Here is a 20257-nt window from a genome sequence, read left to right as displayed (position 1 = left end):
TGTCTGAATAAAACAAAATGCTACCATCTGACTGGGTCCACTTGAAAACATGAAAGTTATAGGAAATTGTCTTAGCTTTCCAGAAAAAAAAAAAATGGAGGTCATTTGGACTTCTAGAACTCCAGATATGGGCCAAACATTGAACAGTGTTCGGCCTGCAGGACAGATTCGGACTTCTCCATTGTTGCTATAATTTGGACTTGAAAACGACCTTCTTAGATCTTGATGTCCAAATGAAAGTTGTAGGCCTATGTCTTAAAAAATCTGTGTAAAAATTTGAGATCATTTAGACATTTAGAACTCGAGATATGACCCAATTACCGAACAGTGTTCCAGTTTGGACTGCACCAACGTCTCTTTTCTAAGCTTCACCCTTCTTTATCTTCAAAATTTCAGTAGTTGAATTCATCAATCAATCCTTTGATTTATGTGATATGCATGCATTTAAGATGAACATTTACCATATATTTGGGCATTTTATAGTATTAGACTTGTTATTATAAAACATACTTTAGTTAAGGAGTTATTGATACTTTAAGTGTAAAATGATGATATAAAACCTTGATAAATATGCACTTTTAAATACTAATCATAATCCTATCTCAAGTGGAATAGTTCCGTAGAGTGAATTGTTCGAGAGATTGAGAGCGAGAAGATTAGGGAAGGATGAGAAGTTGAAACTGGTAGAACAATCTAACTAGTTGTTTGTCTGCAATCAAGAATCTCTGAAAGTTCATCAAGACACCAAGTGGAGGAAGCATAGCCCTTAGAGAAAACCACTATCGAAATCTTGGACTCTTTAATTGCTTTGAGGAGGTGTGAGGAGATTTCTTCTCCTTTAGGAAGTTCGTTATCATCTCGAAATGTATGGATTCCTGCATTTTGTAAGGCAGTGTAAAGATGATCCGTAAAATTCTTGCGAGTATCTTCACCTCTAAAACTTAGAAACACATCATAAGGCCATCCAAGTCTAGAGAAAGAAGAAGAAGAAGAGGAAGAAGACATGAGCATCTAGCAGTGGTTTCTGCAGGTCAGAGATAGAGATGGGGCAGTGTGGCTGCTTGTTACAGGTGTGGAAGAGAGAGACACCGACTATGGTGATGAGTCGATCGTTCTGAGGTTGCTGTTTTGGCCTGAAAGGGAGCTGACGCTGTGTTTTAGAGTGTGTTAGTCTTATGGTAAACAAAAGAAGCAGTGGCGGAATTAGGGAGATACGTCTATAAATTAGAAAGAGTGATGAAATGGAGGGGGGTGAAGTTTGAATTTTTTAAAAAAATTAATTTTTTTTATTGTTTTATTATAATGATGATATTAAAAATAAATTTTAAAAAATAAAAAATATAAATTATTTTAATATATTTTTTCAAAAAAAACTTTAAATTACAATAACAACCACACCCATCATAATAAACTTTTTTTTTCTATAGTTGTTACACAAACAAAACAGTAGAACAGAAACTATCACAGCAATTATTTTAATGTTAATAAAATAATAAAAGTAAGAATTTTGGGCAAAGTTGATTAATTGAATCCAGCTACTAAAAAGTTGCTTACAATTATTAGAATATTATACTATTGTTTATCTTGACTTTAATCTAATAATTTATATTATTAAAAAGTTGCTCCACAGCATCGTGCAATTAAAGCTTCACCAGCCAATAACCTGTTAAATATAGTGCTCACTAGGTTATCAAAAAAATTCAACAGTTGGTGAACTTCCTTGGCCCCAGATCGATTGTGCCATGGAAGTCATGTTCTCTTTGGTTTTTCTTTAGTCCAAAGAGTTAAAAAATGATCAAGAGTACTTGTTGAACAGGTGAAACTTTTATATAAAATAACATAATGATCAAGAGTTAAAAAATGTCGGGAATTTGTTGAACAAGATATTACTTGTAAGCTTGCAACTTAGAATGCCTTTTTCCTAAAGGTAACAGTACTTCTTACATATGTTGAACAAGTGAAAACTTTTATATAAAATAACCAAAAATGAATTATAGCAAATGTTGAGATGCTACCCGGGAAAATGATAATCTTATATCAATTAAATTAAAGCGCATCATGAATATTAATTTATAATAAATCAAATGCTCAAAGATTAAATTAAAACAAAAAACAAAAAAAAAACATAGAATTCCCAACATCCAAGAAGGATGAAGGAAAAAAAAAACAAAGAACTAAATATATCTTTAATTGTTAATTTTTGGTTTTGCCCACATATATATTAGATTATGTATTTTGTTACAATTGTTTTTTTTTAATAATAAATTTTGATTAACAATGCGAATATCTAATGAAATAAAATTCATATGCGAATATCTAATGAATTATTAAAAGAGAAAAAAGCCAAATGATTTCTCGAGACAAAGTTGTCATCAAAGATTTTCAAAAGCAAACAAAGTTGCTTTAAGAAAAATGGATTCTATCCGTTTTGATTAGTGGGTTCAAATTATAAACATTGAAAATTGCGTTACTGTAAACAGAGAGCAGCAGCTCTGTATATTCCCCTTTTGCCTTATGTTTAAAACGTTACAGAGTAGTTTTTTTATAGAGAAACCCTTCCCAAGATAATTGTCTAGGTAAATAACATTAATCTCATATATGTCGGGATATATACAATTACAGAATATTGAAATATAATTCTAATATTGGATTCTACAGCTTACACTAACATTAATTCTTAAACTGTATAGCGCATGCTAACACTCCCTCTCAAGTTGGTGCGAAGATATCTTCAATGCTCAACTTGTTAAATGAGTCATGAAAGTCTTTGTTGGAAACAGTCTTTGTAAGCATATTAGCAAGTTGATCTTTTGATCTAACAAGAGGAACGCAAATCACTCCTTCTTCAAGATTATGTTTAATGAAATGTCGATCTATCTCGATATGCTTTGTCCGATCATGCTGAATTGGATTTTGAGAAATTGCAATTGCAGCTTTATTATCACAGTAAAGGTTCATTCTTGACTTAGGAGTGAAATCAATTTCAGAGAGTAATCTTCTAATCCAAAGAAGTTCGCAAAAGCCTTTAGCAATTCCTTTGAACTCAGCCTCAACGCTCAACAAAGCTACTACTTTTTGTTTTTTACTCCTCCATGTAACCAAGTTACCACCAATGAAAGTGAAGTAGTCAGATGTAGATTTTTTATCAAACAAATTTCCTGCCCAGTTAGCATCCGAGTAACCTTCAATATCCAAATGATCATTCTTCGAGAACATCAATTCATAATAAATCAAATGCTCAAAGATTAAATTTAAAAAAAAAACATAGAATTCCCAACATTGAAGAAGGATGAAGATAAAAAACAAAGAACTAAATATGTCTTTAATTGTTAATTTCGTTTTGCCCGCATATATATTAGATTATGTATTTTGTTACAATTGTTTTTTTTTTTAAATAATAAATTTAATTTGATTAACAATGCGAATATCTAATGAATTATCAAAGGACAAAAAAAGCCAAATGATTTCTCGAGATTCGAATCTGCGCCAAAATAAAATATTGATTGCCAAAATTTTGTATTTAACCAAAAGGATTAAAAATTAAAAAAAAAATAATAAAAAAAAAAAACAAAACAACACAGCACATTGCCTCTTGTTACCTAGAATCTTTACACCAATGTGTTGGCAGAAAAATTAGGAAAGAAGATTTTTGGCTTTTAACTTGTTTTCAATTATTTTTATTCAAAAACACATAAAACATGAGATCCAAATAAAACTAGTCTTCAACTCCCTTAGTTGCTTTACAAAGTTGTTTACAATTTCAAGATAATAGTTTTCTGACATGTTAAAACAGTTGATCAAAAATTGTTCTATATTTTAACATACGCATTTAAAATTGTTTAAAAATAACATATAAAAGTTTGAGGAATAGATTAAATTCAAGGAGAGGAATGCTTGTCTTTGGAGTTGAAACTGTATTTTATATATTTTTAAAAAAATATTACTTAAAAATAATATTATTATATTTTTAAATAACTTTATTGATATCAAAAAATAATTCTTAAAACTATTTTTGAAATTGGTTGCATTACTTGGAAATCAATCTTCATTACCCTTGTTTTTTGATCAGGTACTAAGTTGTATTCACGCAATTTGAAATTGCTGGTTCCTTTCTTCGATTGTCCATCAATTGGATTACAAAATAATCTCTATAAACTTAAAATTGATTTCACAGGAAATAAAAACTGCATATTCACATAAAGTCTCGACTTTATATCAGGTCATTCGAGCCAATCCTGATATATTTGACAGTGAGAACTATTTTAGGGAACATATAGTTAAATCATCACCCCAGCTTATAGTCCAAACAGCATAGTTTGGGAAATTTGATGTAGTAATTGAGAACTGGCTGGATAAAGCTGTTTTCATTTAAGAACTTCTCTTGCCTATATAGAATCTCAAGTTCTTTGATCAATTGCCCAAACTCAACATACTACTTCGAAATTTGTCATAAAGTTCATGGTTTGCCTCAAGTGTTTCAGTGCTTACTCCTAAGGAAATTTTGTTAGCTGAGGGTTTTGTAGCAACACAAGAATATACCCCCTTGGTTTCACTCCCTTTAGCCGATTCGCTTGTTCACTCTGTTTTTTTTAGGCAAATGCATTTTGACAGTTTGCTATTGTAGTCCTGTAATCTAAGCTGCACAGAGGATTCTTCAAGAGTTCAGTGTGGAGAACTCTGTGTAGTTGATAGTTTATGTTTTTGCAGCATGATCAGTGTGGATTCATAGTTTAAGTGCAGATGCATAGGATGTGCTGCAATTCTTGGTATATCTCCTTCTAGCAGCCTCTCAGGCTAGTGCTAATGTTTTAGAACATCTTAGGTTGTAGTAGGAGATTATATCTGGACTTGTTTTCTCTATTGATTCTGATTAATCAGTGTGCCAAAATCACTCCTACCATCACCACCATATAGGTTATATCCTATGGGGAAACCATGTGGACAAACGCATAGGTGTCTACGAGAACAAGAGTTGCTGTCTTACAATTTGCTCTAAACGCATAGGGGTGTCTGCACTGAAGAACACATGCAACTATGTCCTCTAAGATCGCTAAACCTTGTCCTTTTCTACATAGAACTATTCACTATTTGATGTTGCTGATAACAATGCCCAATAATATGACTTTGCATGCATATATCCTCACTAGTTAGTCATCAACATGTTCTGAACTCTTATTCACCCAATTACGAATTAATTGAGTGCACTTGTGCTTACAATTTATACATGTTTATTCATTTCAGCTCAATATTGTTTATTACAAGGGATGAAACAGAATCTTGAAACCCAGGTGTCCTCATTATAGCAGAGAGCCTTTATTCACTTTGATTGATAATAATACTGTACTAAAACATATTAATCGTTGAAGAAACAAAATACAAAGCGGAGAAATAATATATAACAAACAAAAGTACATAAGTTGAAACAATCACACTCTTTTGGAAAATTCTCAGCCTGTCACAGCTGTTTGAGGCATCAGATCTTCCAATGTTATTTCAGAGAATGACTTTGGCAGTGGAGGCCATCGAGCTATGAGCTGCGAAGCTACCTGTCGCATGGTTGGCCTAGATTGGGGAATGGCAAGCAAGCATGCAAATGCTATTTTGATAATGTTGACCACACCTTCTGCAACTCGATTTTCCGGAAGTGGGATACGTTGGTCTATCACATCCTTCAACAATGCATGCTGGTTGATTTGAGAGAACGATGAGGAGGAAAAAGCAGATGCAGAAAGAGATGAGATGAGATCACCCGGATGCATTCCCATTATTACTTCCATTGTGACCACTCCAAAGCTGTAGACATCGCACTTCTCGTTCACTCTCATTGTGTAAGCTAGCTCTGCAAAAATTCTAGTCATTGTTTCATGGTACTGGCTGTATCGTACTGCTAATATGACAATTTATTATACATAACCTTTAGAGCATCCGAAAGCAGCCCTCCGTTTTCATCCTTTAGCAATTGATTCATATATATATGTTAAGAAAGAAATCAAGTATGTACCTGGAGCTGTGTATCCGAAGGTGCCAGCAAATGAGGTCCAGTTGGTTGAGTCAGGCATCAAGAGCCGAGCTGTCCCAAAATCCGAAACATGAGCCTCGTATTCCGAATCTAAAAGAACATTGCTGCTGGAAATGTCTCGATGAATGATTGGAGGCGAGCAATCATAGTGCAAATAGGATAATGCATTGGCCACTCCTTTAACAACATTAAGCCTTCTGTTCCAATCCAACTCCATTGCATGTTCTTCTCTTGATAAATTCATCTTCAAACTTCCCCTTTCTATGAACTCGTAAACTAAAAAAGAGTGCTCTATTAATGTACAAAATCCATATAACTTCACAATATTTCGATGTCGAATATCTATTAACATGCGAATCTCATTTCTAAAAGTTTTGAAATTCATAAGCCCGCCATCTCTCGATGGGTGAAGTTTCTTCACAGCAACCACCTGACCTGTTGGCAACATGGCTCGATAAACAATTCCATATCCCCCTTTCCCAATGCAGTTATTGAAGTTGAAATTATTAGTGGCCTGGATGATAGTTTCATGTAGGATCTCTTCCTCATGGCCCCATACTCCAAAACTGTGTGGACTTTGTCGCTCTCCTAAACAGGAAATTCTTTCTCTGCTTCTTTGGTGGAGAAAGTATAAACACCCAACCATGATAAGTAGTAGAAGTAGACTGCCCAGGAGAGGAAAAAGAATCAAAATGATAATTTTATTGCTCTTTCTCCTGCTTGTAAGAAGTGTACAAGGCTTTAGACCACTGGCATTTCCACAGAGACCACTATTATTGATAAAAGCTTCAAATGGAGCTTCAATGAAGCCTTTTATTTTGGGTATAGGGCCCTCTAGTTCATTGTAGGAGATGTCTAAAGTTGTCAAGCTCACCAAATCTATTAAAGCAGCTGGAATCAAACCGGAAAGTTTGTTGTGAGAGAGGTTCATCGTTTCTAACTGTTTCAATTGCCCAATTTGTGATGGTATCTCTCCTGGAAGAAGATTCTCACTGAGATCTAGATTTCCAAGAACATGCAAGAAGCCTATCTCAGATGGGATGCTCCCTATGAACTTGTTATGACTCAAGTTCAACTGTAATAAATTTGAGTACTCTCCCAGTTGTTTTGGGATTGATCCGCCAAGATTATTAGAAGCTAAATTAAGGAATTGAAGTTGAGATAGCATTTGGATTTCAACGGGAAGGACACCAGAAAGATGGTTGTTATGAAGAGCAAGGTTGAACAACGCCTTCAACTGCCCCAATTCTTTTGGAATTGTCCCCTTCAGGAGATTTGACGAGAGATCAATTATTTGTAGCCCAGTAGCCTTTCCAAGCTCTGATGGTATCTCACCTGTGATATTATTGTTTGATAATTTTAGGCTCTTCAAGTTGTGAAAACCTCCCCATTTCCAAGTAAGCTCACCAGACAAATCATTGTGAGTTAGGTCCACATAGTTCAAGTTTGGGTACAGGCCAAAATCTATAGAAATATTCCCTGTCAATTGGTTCCGGTCAAGCCTTAATCTAAATAGACTAGTGCAATTTCGCAAGCTTGGGATTGGACCAGAAAAATGATTGTTGGCGGCTGTAAAATTTACAAGTAACCCACCAAGGCACAGGTCTCTTGGTAAATGGCCAATGAAATTGTTTGAAGACAATTTCAATTCGACAAGGGATTCAAGGTGTCCTATTTCCTGAGGAACAGATCCAGATAAATTATTCTCGTTCAAAACAAGTCTAGTGAGCATAGTCATGTTCCCAATGGAAGAAGGAATAGAACCAGAGAAATTGTTACCTCCTAGATGAAGAATGGATAGGTGTTTCAGAGTTCCAATAGAAACTGGGATCAATCCGGTGAGATGATTTTTATCAAGATAGAGAACGTTAAGACTTGTTAACAATCCTATCTCAAGTGGAATAGTTCCGTAGAGTGAATTGTTCCTGAGATAGAGAGCGAGAAGATGGGGGAAGGATGAGAAGTTGAAACTATGAAGCGTACCTCTCAGACCAAAATGTGGAAGGCTGAAATGCGCGACACTTCCAGAATTGTCACAAGTGATCCCAAGCCACTTGCAAGGGCTGCTGCCAACCCAAGAAGACAGGACAGCTTGGCTGTGGTTGTCATCAAGACTTGCTTTCCATTTTAGGAGAGCCTCCGCTTCTTCATTACCTTCAGCAGCAGCAAATGAAGTTGCAGAGGAATTAGGAGGAAAGGCAAAGAAAGAAGTAATGAACATTAGAAGGAGAAACTTTGAGAATGGTTTCTGTAGTAAGGACATGATCATGTCTAAGGGATATGGTTTCCTATGGCAGATGAAGATAGGTTTTTATAGAAAAAAAAGAAATGGAATGTTTATTGGAATTTTTAATTGTCAAATTTCGTATTCATCTTTGTTCTTATTTTACAGAATTTGACATATATACGCCAACAACAGTGACCTGTAATTTCTAAATCTTAGGAAAACTCATTTCCAAGTCCTGTAATTTCTAAAGATGCTTAATTGTTGGCTCATTTGTTCAAAATCCGTAGCTCATTTCTAAACTAAATAAAAAAATAAAAATAACTAAGAAGAAAATATTTTGTTTTTTTAAATCTCCTGCATCAGTTTTCTCTCCTTTAATTGAATCGGTGAAGAAATAATGCTTAATTAAACGCGGGCTCTCTGAATTAATTGGAATTGCAAGGTAGAGGAATCTTTCATTCTGAAATTTCTAAATAATCTTTGTTCTACCTTTCCAAAGAATATTGTGGGTCATCGTTCCAAATTTGACTTGTCCAAATTTGACTCCCTATTAAAGCTTCACCAACTAATTTTTTTTGTTTAAAATTAATATTATTTTAGTATTTTTAAATTATTATAATACATTAATTAAAAAATATTATTTTAATATATTTAAAATATATATATATATATATATTTTAAATCATAACAATCTCAAAGTAAAGTTAAGCAAACATCTTTGACGAGGCAGATCATTAGTGGCTACCAGTCCTCGAGTAATGACACTTGCATGGACTGATTAACTGATTCCATTCCATGTCTGTTACAAAAATGGCGGGAATATGCTCTCTTAATCCAACAACCTTAATGACTATTAAGGTAACAAAGCAAGGGACCCGCCCTTCCAATTATTCATTCTGTCGAAGTTTCAATTTTCAAGTTGAATTTCTCTCTTCTTTCTGGCCAATTTACTAGCATTAATTTTGCAGAGAATTCATGGAATTAGATGCTGCTCAGGAGCAACAGATAATGAAAAGAAGAGCCAAACTAGAACTAAAACCCCACAGATTTTGAAATTGGTTGTAAGTGGGGTCACAGAGCTTTTAAGGGTTTTCTCCTTCTCAGGCAAAGAGAGGTATCTTCCTTATTATTCTCCCTCTTCAAATTTGAAATTGGATTTTTAGGGATTATGCTGTGTGTGTGTTTGAATTTTCAGGTTTTGATTGTTAATTAATTGTTTATTTTCTCCTTTTGGTTCTGTAGATTAGAGAAAGTGAACAATAAAGATAGAGATGAGATATCTGTTTCTGGTATTGATGATGTTATAATGATCCTCAAGTCTGATTATGAGAATGCTTATTTCGTCACAGGTATTTATCTGCTCATTGAATTGTCTACTGATTGTTTGGTTGCTTTCTTGATTTCCCCTCTCAGTTGAGTGAAGTTTGCATTTTGGGAACCAAGATAAAAACTGGGTTATGGCCTTTTCTAGCAGCTAAGTCTACTCTTGTTTTTACTTTAATGATTAAACTTAAGTTATCTTGATTTTTTTTATTTGTGAAATCCGAATTAGGTGTTGTTCAGCAACTTTTTCCTTCCTGTCTTTAGTGTGCTGGTGTTACTGATTTTGGATTTCTTGGTTTGATTTGAAAGGACTTCATCTCCCTGCATTTTTTTAAGAACAAAAATCAGCTATGCTGTGCCCTTTGTGTTCCTTCCTTTACCTATCTGATTGCTAATTTGATGATAACTGCTGGTTGTGTGTTATTGGGTTAATTTCTATGGAATGAGATTTCTTGAGGGCTGTTGGTTTCTATGTAAGGGGATGCTCTACAGGGTTGTCAGTTTTTTGGCTCATCAGTATTGTGTTTCTTTGCAAGGTTCTTGACATTTTGTCTATTTAGATCTTGCCACGGACCATTTTCTTGCTGCTGAATGACCTTCTCTCTTGTTCCTATATGTTTTTATGTCATTTTTTGTGGGCTGTAGACTTTTTGTTTTTGGATATTACTCTTCTTTCCTGTTTTGGGTTACAGCCACTTCCTTTGTAGCCTTGTCTGGTTTTGGCTTGAACTTTCTTTTTCATTCAGGCTTAACAAAAACGCACCTTGTTCATCAAAAATGAAATAGAAAAGAAAAAACAAAACCTCAGTTTTGTTTGCATTTTATTCTCAAGCATAAGTTTTGGGATTGCATTGGATATGATTCCATGAAAATCCCAACCCTGCTCTCACTAGAAGATCCAGATAATTACTCCTTTAGCACCAAAATACTCATACTGATGCCTGTTTTAATTAGTGCTTTATTATTTATTAAAAGCAGGGGTTTTCACGTCAGCAATTTATGATGAAGATTGTGTCTTTGAAGATCCAACCATTAAATTCCAAGGTATATAAATCATTGAGCTTTTATGTGATTATACATCTTCAGCAGTTTCATTTATGTCAACTCATCAGATACTGAGGAGTTCCCTAACGGATCTGAAACTATATTCAATCAAATTCTCGTCTCTAATTGTTCCATGATGTGCTACATCGTTGATGAAGTCTATAATAGTTTGCTTGCATTACTTGGAATTCAATCTTCATTCCCCTTGCTTTTTGATCAGGTACTAAGTTGTATTCACGCAATTTGAAATTGCTGGTTCCTTTCTTTGATAGTCCATCAATTGGATTACAAAACATTGAGAAGGTAAACATACTCTATAAACTTAAAATTGATTTCACAGTAAATAAAAACTGAATATTCACATAAAGTATCGACTTTATATCATGTCATTCGAGCTGATCCCGATATATTTGACAGTGAGAACTATTTTAGGAAACATATAGTTAAATCATCACCCCAGCTTATAGTCCAAACAGCATAGTTTGGGAAATTTAGTGTAGTGATTGAGAACTGGCTGGATAAAGCTGTTTTTATTTAAAAACTTCTCTTGCCTGTATAGAATGTCAAGTTCTTTGATCAATTGCCCAAACTCAACATACTACTTTGAAATCTGTCATAAAGTTCATGTTTTGCCTCAATTGTTTCTGTGCTTACTTTTAAGGAAATTTTGTTAAGGGTTTTGTAGAAAAATAAGAATATACTCCCTTAAGCCAAATCTCTTGTTCACTCTTTATAATCTTACGTTCTTAGGATTTTAAGGCCCTTTTGGGCATTTTGTTTTGTGATTTGGCTTTACGTGGTCCCTGTGCTTAAGCATAAGTTTTTCCTCGCTTTGCTTTATTATATAATCATGCTAAAATACATATCACTTACCATACCATATACTTCCACGATGCTTATGTTATAAATCATTTATTGGAGACAATGATTTATTGAATTATCAGTAAATTTCTGGATATAATTGAGGACACTACAAATTTGGCTTAAAAGGAGTTTAGGGTTGCCCAGACCTTAAATTCTTAATACATGTACAAGACTTGGTTGGCTTCATCCATTAAAAATGAGCAGCAGTGCTTGGCCCTCCTCCAAGCTTGCTTGTAATGGATTTGGAACTTCTTGTTGTTCACAAAATAATTCTCAGATCTACATTTTACTGCAGCATTTCTTCAACTAACACTCCTTGGTTCCATACTTGATCCCACATGCCCTTTTTTAGGCAAATGCATTTTGACAGTTTGCTATTGAAGTCCTGTAATCTAAGCTGCACAGAGGATTCTTCAAGAGTTCAGTGTGGAGAACTCTGTCTAGTTGATAGTTTAAGTTTTTGTAGCATGATCAGTGTGGATTCATAGTTTAAGTGCAGATATGTGCAGCAATTCTTGGTATATCTCCTTCTAGCAGTCTCTCATGCTAGTGCTCATGTTTTAGAACATCTTAGGTTGTAGTAGGAGATTATATCTGGACTTGTTTTCTCTATTGATTCTGCTTAATCAGTGCTGCCAAAATCACTCCTACCATCACCACCTGATGTAAATGTCACAAAAATGAGAGAATGAAAGATGAAAGGTATCCTATGGGAAACCGTGTGGACAAGCGCATAGGTGTCTACGATAACAAGAGTTGCTGTCTAACAATTTGCTCATGCTAGTTTATAGTTCTAATATGCCCTAAGGGGGGGAGTCTGAACTATTTGATGTTGCTGATAACAATGCCCAATAACTTGCAGGGTGTCAATTCCGAAACATATTTTGTGCTGGCAAGATGGAAACTAAGGTGCTTAAATTGGTTTTGATGAAATCTCCCTTTCCTTTATTGATGGTTTTTATTTGGAATTTCATTTTTGCTTGTAGTGGTTCTTAAAATAGCAAAGAGAATTTTGCCTCGAAAAGAAGAAGAGTTTTGCTCTTGAAATGTTCTGTTTGCATGAGAAATCTAATTATAAGGCTGTCTTAATCTTTTCTAATTTGGAGAAGGGTTATCGATCAGGCATCAATTGAAATTTAACCGCAGTGAATATGTGAATCTGCATAAGCACTGTATGTGCATGTGTCCAGTAGGTCATATGCTACTCTTCAAATCAGGAATCCCATAGATGGTTATTTCACTGTATGTTGCCTTTATAGGTCTTCCTAAATCAATTGTTAGTCTTGTCAAGCTTTTCATTTTATATTTCACACCATCCACCATGGCTCCTGCTTAATTACTGTACTAACCAGTTCATCTAATCTGCAGAACATACCTGAAATTCCCATGGAGGCCTCTCATTTCAATCGATGGAAGCACAGTCTATGAATTAGATAACAAGCTTAAAGTGAGATGAAACCTTCTGCTTTTGACAATATTATTTCCTATGACATGTTTCTATATCGTGGCTCCATTATTAATAAGGGGTTGCAACTTTCCATTTGACAGATTGTTAGGCATGCTGAGAGCTGGAATGTTTCTGCACTTGAAGCTATTGGTCAGATATTCACCCCTAGCTTTGATAGACCTGGTGAATGAATTTGAGGAAACGTCTGGAAATCTAAAGCTGGTGTAATCAGATCTCTGCAATTTATTAAAAAGTTCTTGTGGTTTTAAAGACAATGTAGACTTTCGTATGGATTAAGTTAGCAACCATCTGCTCAAAGCAACTCCATGGTTGGATGGAAAAAAAAAATGAAAGCTATTCCGTTGCCGGGACTACAACGGATTCTGCTAATTCTCCTGTGGCAACTAAAATGCAACTCTTATTGAAATTGCATGGTTTTTTGTGGAATAAAAACACAAAAATCACCGCATGTTCTCTTGCTGATAGAGCATGAAATATGACAGACGGCTGGAGCAGGAGGCAAAGAGAGAGGCTGAGGCTTGTTAAGAACAGAACATTTTCTGCTTGTATGTTTTCTTTCGAGGCTGGCTAGATTATTATAAAGGACAAAAGGTATACTGTTGCAATGATGGTAGGAGCATGGCCACCAAGCACAAGAAGAATATTTGCGTTGTGCGTAAAAGTAGTAATGAGAGCTACTCATGTTTTGGCGCAGAAAGTCTTTCATCACCTTGATAACAAAAAGGAACCAACCTCCTCGAAATTTTCTGTTCTTGTTTGGAGTGAGTGTCTGGGAATCCTAGGTGCTGTGGTGGTGGAGATGGCGGTGGTGCATGCGCGCATGGTTACAATATTCCCTTGCTTTTCAGTTGCTGGTCATGAATCCTAGGTCTTGGTGCCCTGTTTCTTCCTACTTAACGACGGGATTGAAAGAAGAAAGTTATAATTTCCAGTGAAAAGGGACTGATGATTGCTTTCCTCTAGTCTCTGTCGTTCTTAAAATACTCGAGAAAGATTTCTCATCAGTTAGTTACGACAGGGTCCATCAACTGGAAGCCTTTAGGCGAAGGTCCTTGTGTAACCTTTTTGAGCTATGATTTTTATCTTGAGAGCTACTTAATCAGTTTTTTTCCCCTAAAGTTTCAATCACATCCCTGCAGATGTTTTAATATTGAATCAATTAACAAAAAAAAAAATTCAATCCCTAAACTTTCAAAATGTGATCAAATAGAAACTTTTGTGAATTAATAATTAGACGAGATAAAATACTTAAGTTGCAGCTCAAGGATCTAAATGATGCCACAATATATATCATTTATGTTAAAGATATAATTACAAAAATCATAAAAAATAATTTCATGTGTATCAGACTAAAAATTTGATGTAAGAATAAAAGTTTAAACTATGTAGCTCATTAAAAAAACAAATAATTATTCTATTTTTACTTTGATGAGTCAGAGTATTTTACACATTAATTAGTTAATTAAATATATTATTATTTTGTTAGTTGTTGATTATACCCTCGTAGCATTACAAAAGTTTAAAAGTCGTTTTCTTTTTAGTATTAGGCTTTGTAAACTTAAGGTTTTTATCTTTGATGGTCTATCTAATTTAATATATATTCTTAAAATTTTAAATTATCTTTTTATTTTTCCACCATATTAAAAAAGGATAAATTTTAATTTTGTTTTCTTATATTTTTAAACATAAGTGATATATGTGCTATCATTTGAACCTTTTAATCAAAGTAAATATTCGATCACATCAAATTATTTTAAAATGGTTCTATTTGATAAGAGTTTAGAAGTTTAGAGATTGAAAAAAAAAATTTCTCTTACTTTTGGATTACTTGAAGAGGGACATTAATAGTTGATTGAAACTTCAGGATGACATTGCAGCAATCAAAATCTTATGGGGAGAAACCGAATTTGCCTCAAACCTCAAGGGGAAAATTGAAATTAACCTATTTTGTATGCAACATCCTTAAATTTACTATTGTGTTTATGTCAATTATTTATTTTATCTGTGTTTTTAATTTAGTTAATTAACCTTTGAGTTTGCTGAATTACCCCTTGTGGTTTCTAAATTTGTCGAATTAATTCAATAACCAACTTATGATAGTATTAAATATTTTATATCTATGAGATGCATTTTATATTCATCCAAGGCTTAATATATTACCGAATAAATTATCTCACAAAAAATAAATTCAACACAATTCAAAATAATCTACCAAATTAAAAACATAATTGAAATAAATTTTTTTTGCTTTAACTACATTTTTGTTATGAAATTGTGGTGGGATTAAGAATATTCCCCAATTTATGCAAGGGTTCGCCCTTACCAATGTATTAAAAATCTTAATAATCGCTCCTAATTATTGTTTGATTTTGAATTCATCCCATGACTAAAAATTCATTTAATTCATTGCTGTGATTTGAACCTAAGATGATTGAACACTGAATTGTTGACCCTTGCCAATTGCTTTCCTTCAAGTCTCTCTTTCTGTAATATATTTATCTCTATGACATCTCTCTCCAATAATGGACAGACAGCCAATTTAAAGGCTAAACCCGCCAATAGATAGAAACCAAGATTTCTTAAATTTTAATATTATAGTTAAATTGCAAAAAAAAAAAAAAAAAAAAAAAAAAAAAACCTCGACTTTTGAATTTTGATAAATTCTAAATGTTGATAATTTTAAATTGTTCTAAAAATAAGCTAGAAAATCTAAGATCTGAATCTGAATCTCTGAAATTCATATTGAAAGTTATAATACAACTAATATATAATCCAACTAATTCCTTAATGAAGTTATACAATAAAAATCATAACTTGCTTAATTACAGTAGTACACTTCTGTACAATAGTATCATGGCCTGGCTTGACAGACACTTCCAATTCGTCTCCACCTTCTATTGCACCTTGAATCCTGCTAAATGGGATATAGATCACCCAAGAATGACCTCCATCTTCACCTTTATCCCATGAAGAAATGTCCAAGCATGGTCGTGTATAAAACAATTCGTTATCATCTTTCTTTTTTCTGATAGAAGCAGAACAAGGAGAACACCTCGTTGGAAAAGAAGTGCTCCAGGACGGTGGTATCCATCTCTTGGCTGCATAGACAGTCCAAACAATTAGTCCTGGACCTAAACCAGCTGAAATGGGTGGTATACGAAATGTTGAGGAAGATCTATCTCTTTGATACTCCATAAACCAATGCGGTACATCGCTACCCGGGAGAACAACGTCAGGAAGCTTTCCCTTGGACAAAACCTGAAGAAGAATCTCCTTAAAATTGTTTGACAAATTGTAACAGTTTTCCATGCGAATGACCGGTTTGTTTTCTACACTCTCCAAGCCTTGAATCTCAGCTAGTTTTCCACAGCCACCCAGTAACAGATCCGGCGCTGTTTTTGACTGAATTGACACCTTTTCCAATGATCCGCAATCACGTGCCACCAAAGCTCTTAAACTAGAGGGGATCTCTGAGATAAACCGAAGATTTCTACAGCGTGACAGGTCCAGTTTCTCTAGCTTCGCAAGGTTGCCAATGCCGGCAGGCAACTCGGAGAAATAATTTGCTGCCAAATTCAGATCCTGGAGAGAAGATAAACTCCCAAGATTGATGGAAATATCATTGTTAGATAAATCGCGATAACTAATATCGAGTGTTGTCAATGAGCTTAAACCAGAGAGGGAGGGTGGCAGGAAAGGGTGTTGCTTGATAACAAGCACTTCTTCTTCCGAGTAAACGTTTCGCTTGCGAACCGAGCTGTGTCCATGCACCAATAACTTTTTGAGCTTCTTCAAAAATCCAGTGGTAGAGGGTAGATGATGAACTGCGGTTTCATCTAATAGAAGATCAGTTAAGACTCGCAAATTACCCAATCCCTCTGGCAATTTCTTAAGACTAGTGCAGCGCTTCAGGTTCATAGTTTCAAGAGATTTCAACTCAACAATGCTTTCTGGAAGATTCTTTAGCCTGGAACATCCCTTTAAATTCAAGAAAACAAGTTTTTTCAATTCCCCAACAGATTGGTGAATATCAGCTAAACTTGCACAATTTTCTAGAATTAGTCTCTCCAAACCAAGGAGTCCAGAGAAGTTTGGTGTTTTAGCAAAGAACCTAGAATTGCTGAGATCGATGACTTTCAGATTGTTTAGACACTGTCGAAGCCAGAAGAAAAAAAAATTCGAAGTGAGCAAGGGAATAGAAACATAACTTCCACTAATACAAACTATTTAATGGAAACAAAAGACTTATCATCTGCTTCATACCTTGGTCTCCTCCTTCCAGAGTTCTCTGATGTTGCTGTGCTGCATGTCAAGAACAACTAGGCTGTCTAATCGAAATTTGTGTGGTAAGGTTTCTAAAGAGAATTTATGCCAGCAAAGCCATATCAATGCCTTGGAAATATGTTCGTAGTGTCCGCGGACTAGTCCTCCACTGAATTTGAGCAACTGCAAAGACGTCATTGGCGCAAATGATGTGCTTGGAACTACATCTTCTGATTCCTGTGCGTCTAGCACGATACCCTCCACTACCTCTGTGCCCTAAAAAAACAACAAGAATTAAACAGGGAACAATAGTTTATTATCATGGGAAAGCTTCTGTGGAAAAAGTTTTCATCAAATGTTGCCTAAACGAAGAACAATTAGTTATTACCGAACAATATTCATCAAGTACAGCCATTATATCTTCGCGATGCCAAAGTCTGCTACGCTTTCCGGGATGGTTTGGAGCCATTTGATGAATGATCTCCCTTCCCATGTCTCGTAAGAGATTATCCATCTGTAACTCATTCTCACTGTTGACTGTTAGAAGGGATCTCTCCCCGAGAATATCAAAACCCATTTCTGGATAAAAACCACGACCATCGAGTATTTTTCTCACGTAATCTTTATCCATACCATTAAAGAAACACGCAATATCAAGGAACATACCCTTCACTTCACCATCCAAATCATCCAAACTAGTTATAAGTTGCCTCTGAATTTGATGTGGAAGATGTTTTTGCAGTTTCTCTATAAAACTTCTCCAGTGAGTGATGCTTCTTTTAAACAAATTAGAGCCTAGGACTTCAAGAGCCAATGGAACTCCACCAACATAATCAACTACAACTTTAGACAGCTCAACATATTCTTTCATTGGATGGGGTTTCTTAAAGGCATGCCAACTGAAAAGTTGAAGAGACTCATCATTGTTCAGTCCTTTGGCGTGATATTTTTTTTCCACTTCAAGTCGTGTGAGTAAACGTTCGTCTCTAGTTGTAATTACGATTCTACTTCCAGGACCAAACCAGTCTCGCTCTCCTGCCAATCCACGTAAATGTTTCAATTGATCAACATCGTCGAGAATAACAAGTACCCTTTTACGACAAAATTGGCTTTTGATGCGATTGATTCGTTCATCATCATCACCGTGAAGCCAAATATTTCCATCGAAAGCGTCACAAAGAAGCTGTCCTTGTAATTGAACCAGACCTGTGTGTTGATCAAACCTCTCTCTAATATTCAAAAGGCAACGACTTCCTTCAAATTGATGACAAATTTGGTTAAAAACAGCTTTTGCTATGGTTGTCTTCCCTGTTCCTGGCATCCCATAGATTCCCACAATTCGAACTTCATTTGTACCAACACATAACATGGAAATGATATCTTTGACTTGAGAATCAATACCTACTGGAAATGTGGCAACTTTCATGTATCTGGGATTCAATTTACTTATAACTTGTTCGACAATCATTTGAATTAATTTTGATTCATGCCTGTGCATAGTAAAAGAAAGTCATCACTCATCAACGAAACATAAGCTGATTAATTTGGAAATAAGATGGTGAATATGATGCTAGTTTAAATTACAAAATGTAATTGGAGTGAAAGTTATAAGCATCTGCGATCGATATAGGGAAAAGAAAGAAGTACCCATTTGCGATACTGTGAAGATCAAACCCAGATAATGTTCCAGCCTCCTCAAGAGCTTTTCTCCACTTTTGGACCTTCTCCATTTCTTCCTTAAAACGTTCTTCATGTCTATCAAAGGCTTCAGCAAAACTCCTGTTCTGTTTTCTAATATCAGAAGGATCAATATCATAGAAAACTGGTAGAACAATCTGACCAGCTGTTTGTCTACAATCAAGAATCTCTGAAAGTTCATCAAGACACCAAGTGGAGGAAGCATAGCCCTTAGAGAAAACCACTATCGAAATCTTGGACTCTTTAATTGCTTTGAGGAGGTGTGAGGAGATTTCTTCTCCTTTAGGAAGTTCGTCATCATCTCGAAATGTAAGGATTCCTGCCTTTTGTAAAGCAGTGTAAAGATGATCCGTAAAATTCTTGCGAGTATCTTCACCTCTGAAACTTAGAAACACATCATAATGCCATCCAGGTCTAGGGAAAGAAGAAGACATGGACATCTAGCAGTGGTTTCTGCAGGTCAGAGAGAGGGTGGGGCAGTGTGGTTGCTTGTTACTGGTGTGGAAGAGAGAGACACCGACGATGGTAATGATTCGGTCGTTCTGAGATTGCTGGTTTGGCCTGTAAGGGAGCTGACGCTGTTTGTTTTATAGTGTGTTCGTCTTTGTGGTAAAAAAAAATAAAAAACAGCGGCAAAATTAGTGATACCCATCGATAAATTAGAAAGACTCAAATTGGTGAGACCATTAATAAAGTGGTGGTGACAACTTTTCCTTGTGAGATTAATGTGATAGCTTTCTCATTTTTTTTTAAGTTTGTTTTTTATTAAAAATTATTTTATTTATTTATTTTAGTGTATTGATATTAAAATAAATTTAAAAAATAAAAAATTATTTTAATATAATTCTAAATAAAAATACACTTAAAATTGTATGCACAAATATATTTTTCAACAGACTTCAGCATGATAACCTTTTGTTTTTTCTTTCTATAGTTATTACACAAACCATATACACCGCAATTATATAACTGATGCGTGGTTCCATGTTCACAGTTCATGAATGCCGGCCCGAAGCCTTATCAAATGAATTATATACATAATTATAAAGTTGCAGCAAGTTTAATAAAACAATAAAAATAACATTTTAATGCTGTGTTGCTCTAAATATGATATATTAATAATTCAATGCTCAATAATAAAATTCAAAATTATAAAAGTAACACATGCCATTTTTATTCATTTTATTATTAAAATCACTTTTAAAATTTTTTTAATGTATATTTTAAATTCAATCACCTAATTTTTAAAAAATTTATTTTTAAAAAAACTGCAAGATTATAAGCTCCACAATTTGAAACACGTTTTTAATTTGGTGAAAGAGAGCAGTGTTCATTTTGTTAAGACTTTAAA

The 20257-nt window shown here is 34.6% G+C and overlaps 4 protein-coding genes across 5 annotated transcripts; 1 reads left to right on the top strand and 3 right to left on the bottom strand.

Moving 5' to 3' along the window:
• Positions 1-5289: 5289 nt before the first annotated feature.
• On the bottom strand, positions 5290-8394 carry LOC118053221 (uncharacterized). Its single transcript, XM_035064410.2, has 2 exons — positions 6002-8394; positions 5290-5839 (listed from the first exon to the last, which is right to left on the bottom strand). Exons 1-2 carry the CDS (start codon positions 8286-8288, stop codon positions 5448-5450), a joined length of 2679 nt encoding a protein of 892 aa, XP_034920301.1. The 5' UTR covers positions 8289-8394; the 3' UTR covers positions 5290-5447.
• A 564-nt stretch (positions 8395-8958) lies between these two features.
• On the top strand, positions 8959-13199 carry LOC118053222 (uncharacterized). Of its 2 annotated transcripts, none has more exons than XM_035064411.2 (8): positions 8959-9104; positions 9215-9360; positions 9489-9595; positions 10548-10613; positions 10834-10916; positions 12340-12386; positions 12846-12924; positions 13026-13199. In XM_035064411.2, the coding sequence occupies exons 1-8, from the start codon at positions 9042-9044 to the stop codon at positions 13113-13115; spliced, it is 681 nt and encodes a 226-aa protein (XP_034920302.1). In that variant the 5' UTR covers positions 8959-9041; the 3' UTR covers positions 13116-13199. The 2 variants fall into 2 exon arrangements, with proteins under 2 accessions (XP_034920302.1, XP_073260247.1); XM_073404146.1 differs by having other exon boundaries at positions 10545-10613.
• Positions 13200-17080: 3881 nt separating this feature from the next.
• Positions 17081-19443, bottom strand: LOC140954315 (disease resistance protein Roq1-like). Its single transcript, XM_073404145.1, has 2 exons — positions 17597-19443; positions 17081-17484 (listed from the first exon to the last, which is right to left on the bottom strand). The coding sequence occupies exons 1-2, from the start codon at positions 18704-18706 to the stop codon at positions 17203-17205; spliced, it is 1392 nt and encodes a 463-aa protein (XP_073260246.1). The 5' UTR covers positions 18707-19443; the 3' UTR covers positions 17081-17202.
• Positions 18789-19346, bottom strand: LOC118053306 (TMV resistance protein N-like). The gene has a single exon (XM_035064532.2). The coding sequence runs from the start codon at positions 19344-19346 to the stop codon at positions 18789-18791; it is 558 nt and encodes a 185-aa protein (XP_034920423.2).
• Positions 19444-20257: the final 814 nt, after the last annotated feature.

Source organism: Populus alba, chromosome 13 (genome assembly GCF_005239225.2).
Source record: "Populus alba chromosome 13, ASM523922v2, whole genome shotgun sequence".
Lineage (NCBI taxonomy): Eukaryota > Viridiplantae > Streptophyta > Magnoliopsida > Malpighiales > Salicaceae > Populus > Populus alba.
Note: the sequence above shows the minus strand (reverse complement) of the source record. Positions and strands in the feature narration are given on the sequence as shown.